The sequence below is a fragment of the Stigmatopora argus genome, chromosome 13 (genome assembly GCF_051989625.1).
Source record: "Stigmatopora argus isolate UIUO_Sarg chromosome 13, RoL_Sarg_1.0, whole genome shotgun sequence".
Lineage (NCBI taxonomy): Eukaryota > Metazoa > Chordata > Actinopteri > Syngnathiformes > Syngnathidae > Stigmatopora > Stigmatopora argus.
Genome location: NC_135399.1, coordinates 1,904,715 through 1,918,442, shown reverse-complemented (window position 1 = coordinate 1,918,442; position 13,728 = coordinate 1,904,715). Strand labels below are relative to the sequence as shown.

At 42.0% G+C, this 13,728-nt stretch overlaps 1 protein-coding gene across 1 annotated transcript in view; it reads right to left on the bottom strand.

Moving 5' to 3' along the window:
• The window catches only part of rif1 (replication timing regulatory factor 1), a 107,748-nt gene that overhangs the window by 53,156 nt on the left and 40,864 nt on the right, over positions 1-13,728 (bottom strand). Inside the window, exons 11-14 of the mRNA XM_077617557.1 lie at positions 12,854-12,956; positions 9,366-9,545; positions 9,174-9,284; positions 8,773-8,835 (exon numbers count right to left, since the gene is read on the bottom strand). Coding sequence (XP_077473683.1) covers positions 8,773-8,835; positions 9,174-9,284; positions 9,366-9,545; positions 12,854-12,956 — 457 coding nt within the window. The remainder of the gene's footprint in view (positions 1-8,772; positions 8,836-9,173; positions 9,285-9,365; positions 9,546-12,853; positions 12,957-13,728) is intronic.

The window sequence follows — 13,728 nt, the reverse complement described above, 5'->3', positions numbered from 1 at the left end:
ATATACAACGCTCTCCCAGGGATCGTAGAGACATTAGACGAGGGAGTTGCGACCAGAGAGACATTACACGGAGTAGTTGCGACCAGAAAGACAGTGCCCATGATGTTCTTATGAGCAGCCTTTCGCGTCCGCTGTATGCTCGTATATCAAAATTTTACTCGTATCATAAATTGCTCGTATGTCGGGGCACTCGTATGTCGAGGTATTACTGTATTTTAGTTTCATCTGACCATAACACATTCTCCCAGCCCTCTTCTGGATCATCCAAATGCTCTCTAGCGGACCGCAGATGGGCCTGGTGTGCTGTGTACTGGCTTCAGCAGGGGGGACACGTCTGGCAGAGCAGGATTTGAGTCCCTGGCGGCGCATTGTGTTACTGATAGTAGCCTTTGTTCTGTGGTCCCAGCTCTCCGGCGGTCATTCACTAGGTCTCCCGTGTGGTTCTGGGATTTTTGCTCACTGTTCTTGTTATCATTTTGACGCCACGGGGTGAGCTCTTGCATGGAGCCCCAGATTGAGGGAGTGTATCAGTGGTCTTGTATTGTATGTCTTCCATTTTCTAATGATTGCTCCCACAGTTGATTTCTTTACACCAAGCGTTTACCTATTGCAGATTCAGTCTTCCCAGCCTGGTGAAGGTCTACAACAGGGGTCCCCAAACTTTTTCCTGTGAGGGCCACATAACTTTTACCTTCTCTGATGGGGGGCCGGTGTCAGTTTGTAACAGAAAAAGTGTGACGATCGTAGGGGAGCTTAATTTTTTTTATTGTTTTCCAGAAAGCCACACATAACCAAATAACCCTTTCCAGGTTCTTTACAGAAAAAAAGTCAGGAAACATATAATAACACTATTAATGAAATAAATAATAACTAAATAACCCTCTCTGAGTTCTTCACAGAAAAAACAGGAAATAAATAACACTATTTATGAAATAAATAATAACTAAATAACTCTCTCTGGGTTCTTCATAGAAAAAAAAGCCATGGAACATTAACTTTCTGTTGTGCCATGCACAATCTTCTCCCTTTGCTCTGAAGTTTATGCACGACACCACAACCGTCATTACAGAATCCCACGTCAACATTTTGCAGCACAGTGCTTGCTGGTGAATTTGGCAGTGGACTCGTAGCGGGGCGGTGAGACCCCTTTTTTCCAACTCCCGGTTCATGCGTCCCATTATTAGACCGCGAGTTTCGGCCACCATGCTAGGAGCCCCGTCAGTCGTGATGCTAGCTAGCTTTGATCAGTCCAGGTCCAACTTCTCCATGGTTTGGCACACTTTGTCAAAAATATCCTCTCCCGTTGTAGTCCCTTTGAGACTTTGGAGGGCTGCCAGATCCTCGCAAATCTCAAAGTTTGCACTAACTCCACGAATAAAAATGAGCAGTTGCGCTGTGTCTTGCACGTCCATGCTTTCATCCAGTGCTAATGAAAAAAAGTCAAATTATTTCGTCTTCTGCTGCAGCTGGGCATATACATTACTCCCGATTTCTTCAACGCGTCTGGTCATTGTACTCACCGACAGACTTACGGCATTAAATGCATCTTTCTTCTCGGGACACACCTCCTCCGCGACAGTATCCATACATTTCTTAACAAACTCTCCGTCAGTGAAAGGCTTACCGCTGCTTGCTATCAATTTAGCAACCCAAAAGCTGGCCCGAACGGATGCCTGGTTCTGCTGAGATAGTAGTCCACTTTTTCGCTTTGAGAGTTTGTCTGCTCGTATTTGGCCTTGCAATCTATCGTACTTGTCTTTGAGACGGGATTCATAGTGTCGGCAAAGATTGTATTCTTTGAATACCGCCACCGTCTCTTGACAAATGAGACAAACAGCCTTTTCTTTGCATTGAACAAAAAAATAATCGTTTGTCCACTCCAGGTTAAATACCCTGCATTCTGAATCAATTTTTCTCTCACCTAACTTTTTCGCCATTATTCCGTTCTCAAACAGGTTGCAGTTTTAATATGCTTGAATAGTCCGCGATGGTCCCAGGGCTCCGCCCTCACCTGCGATCGTCCAGATGTCTCGGTAACACTGCTCGTGCATGCAACGGTGGACGTGCCCGCATGCATCAAAGGGAAACACTCTCCCCGCGCGTGTCACCAAAGAAGCAATGCGAAGCCCCGCTTCACTGGGATGATTTGTGGGCTCAGCAGGGGTGCAATGAACCAAACACAAGATTAAAACGTCCCAGTCTTCAAGGCCAAATAGGAAAAAAAATCCGATAGCGTCTCTGGTATTGTTCAGAGGGCCGGTCCAAATGTGCCGACGGTCCGCATCCCAAAAAAAAAATAAAAAAAAAAATCCGATAGCGTCTCTGGTATTGTTCAGAGGGCCGGTCCAAATGTGCCGGCGGGCCGTATCCGGCCCGCGGGCCGTATCCGGCCCGCGGGCCGTAGTTTGGTGACCGATGGTCTACAATTTTGTCTCTGGTGTCCTTCGAGAGCTCTTTGGTCTTGGCCATAGTGGAGTTTGGAGTGTGAGAGACTGAGGTTGTGGACAGGTGTCTTTTCTACCGATAATGAGTTAAAACAGATGCTATTAATACAGGTAACGAGTGGAGACCTCGTTAGACCTCATTAGAAGATCAAACAATGTGATTTTCTGTTTTTTTCCACATTCTGTCTCTCATGGCTGAGGTTTACCCATGTTGACAATTCCAGGCCTGTCTAATCTTTTCAAGTAGGAGAACTTGCACAATTGGTGGTAGACTAAATACTTGTTTGCTCCACTGTATCTTGAAATTTGAAAAAACAACATTTTATTTTACACTAAAGTAGGGTGTGGCGAATACGCATATGAAATTGGTGGTGTTCGGTAGCTCTTACCAGGTTAAGAACCACTGGCCTAAATCAATTCAACCCTCAATAACTATTTTATGGCTATAAAACCTTTACTGCAGCTACAATAATAACCTAATAAAATTGAAATATCGTTTAGGAATATAGCCACATTTTACTCACCAAAAATAATTTTTATTTGTACACAAAATCCATCCTCCTTTCTTCAAGTTTTATAATCTGTCGTACAGATTAGCTGTGCGTTTAAATTCCATCTGTCCTATCGCCATCAAAGCTAATCCTGAAAGTCGAGTCGGTTTTGTCGTATTTCTGGCATTCGTTTTTATTCAATTTAGGGCTGAAAATGTCCGTTCCCGGTTGTGAGGGGCTTGCTAGCTTTGGAGTTGTCTGACCTTTCTTAATGATGTCCAGCTTTTCTTGAAAAGTCCGCCTTGAAAATGGCTGACAGAAAATCTGCAACCAAATCCATTTCTTCTCCTCCTTCAGCACAACAACTGCTATTAAATCAACACAACAATATATTTGCTTGTGCAGCTCGCTATAGAAACAGCTTGCTAGCTCTGGCTCATCCACTATCACTAGCCAATTATAGTTTGTGAAAGCGATGTTTCCCTACGCCAGCTCGAAATCTGATTGGTGAAAGCAACAGATTTATTGACGCTTATTTTATGCTACAGGGCCTGCAGAACTGATTGTGAAGGCCTCCAGGTAGATTTCTGACCATGGCAACAAATAATGGCTGAAATGTGATTGGATAAATGCTTAAATATGAAAACACACATCTGGAAACAGCGCAACCAGGGGAAACGCAATGAGAGGAAGCTGACAGACAATTTGGATTCCTGGACAAAATATAATTACCATATTTATTAGAGTATAACGCGCACCCGTGTAAAATGTGCACCTATAATTTGTGACTAAAAATTGGGATACATTATTTTTCCATTTTTTCTCAGCTCACACCAAGGATTGGACTAGTACTGGTAACTGGCAAATGCTGAACACGTCACCATGACAAAACATTTATTCACAACATATGGTACGGAAACCTGGTAAAACAAACTACAGTCGTACCTCTACTTACGAAATTAATTGGTTCCAAGACTTTTTTCGTAACTTGAAAATTTCGTAAGTAGAGGTGTACTTTATATGTAATTTCTCTAATTCGTTCCACGGTCCTCATACAACTACCAACTAAATGCTATAAATTGGTCCCAATTTTGTATGAAAGATGTGAGGAAACACAAAAATGAGAGAAAATTATAAGGAAATGATTTATTAATATCTTAGATAAATAAAGCATATGACAATGTGCCCTGCGCCGCTGAAATATCTCCTATAGATGTAATACGCCAGATGGAGGCAAGAGCCCATTCTATCAGGGCCGAAAGCCGTCCACTTTGTAGCACATTTGTATTTATGACTGTACTACCAATATGAACACAAATCTTAAAATGAATTTACAATTTTAAATTCTTAGTCTTATTCATTATCATGATATTTAAAAAATTTCGGTCTGATAAATCATCGTCAGATTCACCAAACAATTGATTCTATTCATCTTGGGTGAGGATAGCGCTCCTGGGCGGACTCGTTTCCCTGGAGCAACTTTTTTAAATAAGTTTTATTATATTTTATTTTTATTTACTATTACCCTATAAACCTGACAAAGGCTATTTGGAGAGGGCTGGCTTTTGTAAAAGAAAGTAGATTATTGCCATCTGGCGGACGAAGACAGGTCTTGTTTCTCATTAAACATAATGGCTGTGGAGGGGACTTTGGCTTCACAAAGGTTGCGGGGTGGAGACTTCGGGACAGAGGCGGGGGACACCCTGAATCGGTGGCCAGCCAATCGCAGGGCACGAGGCGACGGACGACCATTCACACTCAGACTCATACCTAGGGGTAATTTAGAGTGTCCAATAGGCTGACCATCCATGCATGTTTTTGGAATGTGGGAGGAAACCGGAGTCAGATCATCATAGGCGCTGTTCAAAGCGGCTGCTTGTTGCAGTAGCTCCCTAAACCCTCCCTTGTATTGTGTTTTTACAGCTTTTTTATCCTTTATTTTTACGTTTTATTGTCTCTTAATGTTTTACTTGTTACTTTACTTTATATATTATATTCCATACTTTAATGTTTTAAAACTTTACTTTGATCTATTAGTTTAGTTTATCTTTTCAAATTCTGGACATTACATTTTTGACCCACTCAGCCATGCCTCCGCTGTCTAACACAAAGGATCAGCTGTTAGCGCTATGCAACACCTGGATTCCCCTGGACCTGTAACTCCCCGCGGGATTAAAGAGGAAGCGAAGAGGATGCAGAGCTGGACGAAAATGTCAGGAGAGAAAGCGACGCTTCAAACCCAGCATTCCATCTATTATTATGGGGAACGTAAGATCTCTTCCCTATAAGATGGAAGAGCTAAGGAGCAACTTTGCACTCGAGATATCGAGCTAGTAGCTGTTAGCATCAGGCCGTTTTACATCCCCCGGGAGTTCTCGCATGTTATCGTAATAACTGCGTATATACCTCCTTCGGCTGATGCGGCAGTTGGTCCGAGCTGCTTCACGCTACGGTGTCCCGGCTGCAGACGTCACACCCCCAGTCTCTCCTTCTTATCTCTGGTGATTTTAACCATGCTCCTCTGACTACTCTCCCCACCTTCACTCAGTATGTGAAGTGCCACACCAGGGAAAAAAAAACTCTGCACCTGCTGTATGCCAACACAAAGGAGGCATACAGCTCAGTCCCCCTGCCCCCACTGGGCCGCTCAGACCACAACCTGGTCCATCTGATCCCACCTACATCCCTATGGTGAGGAAAATAAAACCTACCACAAGGATCATACAAAGATGGACCGAGGAGACCAGCATGGTACTGAGGGACTGCTTTGAGACCACTGACTGGGAGGTGCTGTGCAATTCACATGGGAAAGACATTGACATCTTGACCCACTGCATCACAGATTATATTAACTTCTGTGTTGAGAACATTGTACCCTCCAAGAAGTTCCGTTGTTTCTCCAACAGTAAGCTGTGGGTCACCAGGGATCTAAGGGCCCTCTTGAACAAGAAGAGGGCTTTTAGGTCTGGGGAGAAAGAGGGTCTGAAAATGGTCCAGAAGGAGCTGAAGAGAGCGATAAGGAAGGGAAAGGTCATCTACAAGAGGAAGCTAGAGAACCAACTCCAGAGGCAACACAGAAGAGGTCTGGAGGAGCTTGAGGACCATTTCGGGCCATGGAGGTAACAGTGAGAGAGACCCAGAGTCCGGAGACAGGAAGTGGGCCAATGAACTGAATCAGTTCTTAAACATATTCAGTCCTGCCCCCACTCCCCTGACCCCAGACCAGAAGCATCTCTCCCCCCTCGTTCTCCTCCTCGTCTTCCTCCCCCTCTTCCACCGGTCTCTGCATTACTGTCGATCAGGTGATAAAACAGCTAAAGAAGATCGAGGCAAGGAAGGCTACCGGTCCAGGTGGCCTCAGCTCCAGACAACTGAGAGTGTGCGGATCAGCTTGGCAAAGTGATTCTGCATATTTTCAACCTCAGCCTCAGTCTGCAGAAGGTCCCCACCTTGTGGAAAACTTCCTGTGTGGTCCCAGTTCCAAAGACTGCGAACGCCAGGGAGCCAAACCACTTCAGGCCGGTAGCATTAACCTCTCACCTGATCAAGACATTGGAGAGAATCATCCTCAATCACCTCAGCCCCCTGATGAATGCAGAGCTGGACCCTCTGCAGTCCGCCTATCGTCCAGGCATTGGTGTGGAAGATGCTACCACCTACCTGATGCTCAGGTCTCTTTCACACCTGGAGAACACGGGAAGCACGCTGAGAATGATGTTTTTTGACCTCTCCAGTGCGTTCAACACCATTCAGCCGGTCCTATTGAGAGGGAAACTGGAAGAGGCTGGAGTAAGGAACCACCTAGCCGCATGGATACTCGACTTCCTCACTGACAGACCACAATATGTGAGACTCCAGGACTGTACATCTGATGTGGTAGCTTGCAGCACGGTGGCCCCACAAGGCACAGTGCTCTCCCAACTCCTCTTCTCCCTCTACACATCAGACTTCAAACATAATACAGACACCTGCCACCTCCAGAAGTTCTCTGACGACACCGCTATTGTTGGACGAGTGACGGATGGGAACGACCTGGAGTACAGGGGAGTCATCACAGCCTTTGTTGACTGGTGTAGGCAAAACCACCTCTACATCAACACCAGCAAGACAAAGGAAATGGTCATCGAGTTTTGGAGGAATCCTCAACAGACCACTCAGGTGAACAACAAACTAGACTGGTCCACAAACATAGATGCCCTGTATAAAAGGGGCCAGAGCCGCCTCTACCTACTGAGGACACTACGGTCCTTTGGAGTGTGCAGGACACTGCTGAAGACTTTTTACGACACTGTGGTGGCATCTACAGTGTTTTATGCAGTGCTCTGTTGGGGATGCGGGAGCACGGAGAGGGACAGGAACAGGCTGAATAAGCTGGTCAGGAGGGCCAGCTCTGTTCTGGGCTGTCCTTTGGACTCTGTGGAGGAAGTGGGAGAGCGGAGGATGCTGACCAGGATGATGTCCATCATGAACAGCACCTTCCACCCCCTGCATGAGTCTGTGGAGTCCCTCCGAAGCTCTTTTAGCAACAGACTGCGGCACCCTCATTGCAGGAAGGAGCGCTTCCGCAGAACCTTCCTCCCATCAGCTGTCCGGCTCTTTAACAAAAAAATGGCTGTGTTAAGACCTACTGTATGCATGAATGTACATCTGTGTATGTATGTACGTATGTATGTATGTATGTATGTACGTACGTACGTACATACATACATACATACATACATACGTACATACATACACAGATGTACATTCATGCATACAGTAGGTCTTAACACAGCCATACGTACGTATGTATGTATGTATGTATATATATATATATATATATATATATATATATATGTATATATATATATATATATATATATCTCAGCAACACGCTTATTTATTTATGTATTGATGTATTTACTTACCTATCTATTTATGTCTTAAATGCCTTTCCTATTTCTGCATCCTCACCCTCTTGCTCCTGTGACAACGAAATTTCCCGAATACGGGATGAATAAAGTTATCCAATCCAATTTCAGGTGACAAAGCCTGACTTTCAATGCCACGGTTCCTCAACACCTTATCCGGCTAACATAGGCACCAGGCAGGGGACTCCCTGAATCGGTGGCTAGCCAATCGTAGGGAAAAACAGGAATCAAATAAATCCCCCAAAAGTATTTCAAAATCAAAAATTTTCACACCGATGTTATTTCGCCAGGAGTTGATGCCCGCTGACCCAGAACAACTTCTGGTTTGTGTGATGTAAAAACAAGTAATGTAACAATTTTAATCTCATAATTTTACAACCTTTTTTACCCATTTTTACTTTAATCTCCTAATATCACGTGAAAAGCAGTTATGTGCTAACACAGACTTTACATCGACACACATATACACACATACATATATATATATATATATATATATATATATATATATATATATAGTGGCAACACGCGTATTTATTGATATATTTATTTATTTACTAACTTGCTTATTACCTAGCTATTTATGTCTAAAATGCTCATTTTCACCCTCTTGCTACTATGACAATGAAATTTCCCGAATACGGGATGAATAAAGTTATCCAATCCAAGACAACCATCTTTGCGTAGACGTGACCAAATAAGACACTGATTCACTTAAAATTCCTAGGCAAAAAGAGCCAAGCTATGACGCACATGTTGAAAGAACATGGTGCCATGCAGTCGCGTCGGATTTGAGCTCAAAGGCAATGACATTCGCATTTCGCCATCACACATCGCCTCCTCGTTTGTCTCGAACATTAGGGGAAAACATATTTCTTTAATTTCCCAATAATTACGAGCATTTTCCATAAAGAACAAAGTACTTACCAGACTCAATTGTCATCGAGACACAACGGACAAGATGATCCCATAAAAGTACCAAAAGAGTATCTGTGGAAATATTGAAAATTGCACATAGTTTATTGTACAAAAATGAACTGGTAATTTCGTGTTACAGAGATCAATAGACAGAATCGGCCTTTACGTAGTCAAAGGTAACACATTTTAGATCTCTAATTTGATAAACAAGACCACGAGGAGAATGTGTGATCTGTTCAATGTTACAACATTATAAAACATTTGGCAGTAATAAATTGTCATGCTGTAAAAGCATGTGATTCTAAAAAGAAAATGAAATGTAATAATGACATTGAATATTCCTGAAACATTTTTAAGATGAATGATATTGTACGAGTCATTTAAAGATCATTAAATGCCTTAAAGCAGACCTGGCGCCTCTTTTCCAATTATGTTAAAACAATCTTTGATACTGGAGATAAGCACAGCAGCGTGCTTGCTGAAGGAAGAAGCAGCACTAAGCAGAGGGTGTCTCAAAGGCTCTGGAACAAAATAGAATGGTTTTATGACAGTCTTGTGGTTGCTAGTGTTGGTAGAGAGCAGTAGTTGAGTCAAGTACTCACCGAGGGCGAGGACTAGTTTGCTCTTGGTTGCCGTGGTGACCACCTCAGGTCCCAGGAAGTAGTGAAGAAGCATTTCCAGGCCCAACAACTTGATAGAGTGGAAGGAGGAGGAGAGCTGCATGCTGGAGTTCAGATTAAGTCGGGTGGTGTTTTGTGTTAGGCTGTTGAAGATCACCGAGCCTGCCAAGACAAAAAGTTCCCCTTGTCCATTACGTCGAAATAGCTTGCGAATATATTTTTAATGGTGTGACAGCAGACACAGCTTAAGCCATATACTTCTTGGACTACATTGATTGTTTTACCTTGGAAAAAGACAAAACAGTTATACATGCTTGCGTTAAGCATGTTTTTCATGATTTTTTGTCTTACGTGGACATGGAGCCATACCTCTACTTATGAAATTAATTGGTTGCAGATCTTTTTTCGTAACTTGAAAATTTTGTAAGTAGGTGTACTTTATATCTAAATTATCTAATTCGTTCCACGGTCCTCACGCAACTACCAACTAAACCCTTTAAAATTGGTCAAACTGTTCCAATTCTGTATGAAAGATGAAGAAACACAAAAATGAGAGAAAATTATAAGGAAATTATTTATTAAGGTCTTAAAATAAATAAAGCACGTGAAAATGTGCCCTGCGCCACTGAAATAGTCATACCTCTGTTTACGAATGCCTCTAGGTACGAAGGTTTCAGGTAATTTTTATATGCAAATGAGTGACTTGAGATACGAAAAAGATTCAAGTTACGAAATTCCTCCAAAAGTAAATGCATTTCCTTATCCGTTATTTTATTTGGAATTCCCTTTATAAAGCGATTAAAAACTGTACAAATGCAACTTGGCACATATTTTCACACACACACACACACATTGGGTACAAAGTCTAAAATGTACAACAAAATGGACGGCTTTCGGCCCCGGTAGAACGGGCTCTTGCTGCCATCTGGTGGACAAATACGGTCATTGCATCTATAACGGCCACAGAGGGAGATATTTCAGCGACGCAGGGCAATTTTCATATGCTTTATTTATTTTAAGACATCAATAAATCATTTCCTTATAATTTTCTCAAATGTTTGTTTCCTCACATCTTTCATACAAAATTGGCACACCTTGACCAATTTTAAAGGTTTAGTTGGTAGTTGTGTGAGGGCCGTGGAACGAATTAGAGAATTTACATATAAAGTACACCTCTACTTACATATTTTTAAAGTTACGAAAAAAGTCTTGGAACCAATTAATTTCGTAAGTAGAGGTACGACTGTAGTTCCATCCTCGGCCGTTATTATAGGAGACGTAACACCCATGTTTGTCCGCCAGATGGCAGCAAGAGCCCGTTCTACTAGGGCTAAAAGCCATCCACTGTACTACATTTTAGACTTTTACCTGTGCCGTGTGTGTGTGCATGTGCGTGCGCGTAAAAATGTGCCACGTTGCATTTGTAGTTTTTAATCGGTTAATAAGGGGAATTGCAATCATTAATAAGGGGAGCATTTAGTTGAGGTTGACAGGTATGTAAGAGAGAATCTTGAAACATGCATAGTTGTTGTTGTGATAAAGCCAATTGAATTGAATGCTTTTATTGTCATTGTGTGAGATCAAATGAGAATGATGAAATGAGAGCCCAGTAGAGGGTAGCGATGTTCTAAAGTGATAAGGAAATGCATTTACTTTTTGGGAGATTTCGAGTCAGAGAGAGTTTGGAGTGTGAGAGACTGAGGTTGTGGACAGGTGTCTTTTATACCGATAATGAGCTAAAACAGATGCTATTAATACGGTTAACGAGTAGAAACCTCATTAGAAGTTAGACCTCTTTGACAGCCAGAAATCTTCCTTGTTTTTAGGTGACCAAATACTTATTTTACACTCTTAATTTGGAAATAAATTCTTTAAAAGTCAAACAATTTGATTTCCTGTTGTTTTTTTCCCCAGCGCGTACACGCACACACGCACGCACACAAACATACATACATACAAATACACACACACACACACACACACACATACAGTGGTACCTCAATATACGAGTGATCCGACATAGATACGTGTAAAATTTCGGGCAAATATTTATCTTGAGATACGAGACAAATTTTGATTAACGTGCAGACAGCGGACGGGCGAGGCTGCTCATAAGAACATCATGGGCACTGTCTCTATCCCCGCAACTCCCTCGTGTAATGTCTCTCTGGTCGCAACTCCCTCTTTGTAATGTCTCTGCGAGCACTGGGCGGAGCGTTGCATTTTTTCTGTGTTTTTTTTTCCTGTTAGTCATTGCGAATCTTGGGCGAGGCGATCGCTAATAGGAGAGTTATATATACTACTCTTTGGCAAGTGTTCGTGCGTTATCCTATTGTGAGGACATTTGTGTGCATAATTTTCAGGATATTTTGAAGGGAATACAAAAGCAAAGTACCATCGATAGGTTGCATCTGAAACTCAGGGTGGAGGTGGGGCAAACAGAGCCAACCCGACCCGGAGCAGAAAGGTATAAAAATGTAAAACAAAATCAGAATTACATTTAGTGTAAGGTTAGATTAAACTTATTTTTGAGTGTGTCTGCATCGTAATCCAAGTTCATTTAGTTTATTTATGTTATCTTATGGAGCGCGTTTCAGTTCGACTGATGATAAAATAATTAATGCATCGTTTTTAAACCTTATTTTAATTTTTGACTTTTTCTCCGAATATTACGCAGAAGTCATGTGCTCAGAGACTTTACGTCGGCAAAAGTTGATGCACCTGAAACCAAACAACTTCCTGTTCACGTACCGTAAAAACAGGAAAACGACTTCAATCTCGTAATATTATTATGACTTTTTTTCCTCTCAATATTACTTCAACCACCTAACATTACGAGAAGAGCCATTTTGTGTTCACACAGACTTAACGTCGACAAAAGTTGAAGCCTGGAAAACCAAAGACCTTCTGGTTTACATAAAAATAAGCAACAAAATGACTTCAAACTCATAATATTACAATTTGAATCTTGTCATAGTACAATTTATGATTTCATTTTTCAATTTTAACCTCGTAATAGTTCGATTTTAATCTCTTAATATTGAGATTTCTCTCTGTTAGGATTGGATTCACTTTGTTATTTAAGTTTCCTCCGTGTCTGCTGATGTTCATTTCCCTACTCTTGTCCCTCCTGTCTTGCCGTTCTTCTCGCGCAGCTGTGCGTCAGGCTCGGCAAGACAGGAGGGACAAAGAGTAGGGAAACAAACAAACAGACATGGAGGAAACTGTGAAATAACAATGTGAATCCAATCCTAACACTCTCTTGGATTAATACAATGTATGATTTCTTGTAATTTCCCACGGCACACCTGAGCATCCCTCGTGGCAGCACTGGGAAACACTGGCTTATTGGAGCCGGTGTATTAGATGGCCACCATGTTACTTGAGTACAGGACAGTCGTAGTTCATTCGTACTTGTTAAAAAAATGCACCATATTCCCCCTCTAGCTAAACCCTGGTTTTGCACGTACTGGTTTTAGGTGTACTGGATGTTGCGATCCCATTTTGACTTCTGGTTGGGCTGGTCAAAGCGACATCAGCTTGAGTGATGCACTGTAGCAATGGAAGTGACACCTGAGAGAACACAAACCAGTGATAATATCTGCAAAAATCATCTACAGTCGTGCCTCTACTTACGAAATTAATTGGTTCCAGAACTTTTTTTGTAAGTTTAAAATTTCATAAGTAGACTTTATATGTAAAAAACAAATCGGTCCACTGTACCCACAAATCTATCAACAAAACCCTTAAAAATTCAAAGTGTCCCAATTTTGTCGGAACAGCGTGAAGACACAAAAATGAGAAAATTATATTATTTAATAAGCCATTAAAATTAATAAACATACAAAATCTATTCGTTTCAGGAAGCTAACGTTAGGCAACAGAGGCAGAGAGCAAACAAATACATGAACACACATCTAATAAACATAAAATTAAGACTTCAAAACAATATTACATTGAACTTTTTCCATTAACGTTTTATGATTTCTTTGGCATGTAATTGTTCACCCACTATTTGTCGCCACTGCTTCCGTCTGACCTGTTTGGATTTAGGTTCCCCTTAATATTTCTAAAATGCACAAGACAAATGTCGTCAACGTGGGTGATTGCACGACCCGATGAAAACATTTTCAGGATGTTTTTACACGAAGTCGGAAAGTTCATTTCTCCCCCGTTTTTTCCTGATTTATACTGTTGGAAAGGTGGCTGCTTCCTCCTCAGCCGCGTTCTCGTTGAATTCCTCGTTTATTGCCGACCGTTGCATTAACTCCTGCTCCGTTGAGTTTGTTTTGGTGCCCCTGAACCAACTCGTCAACGTCCTCCTTACTGACCACAAGCCCCATCG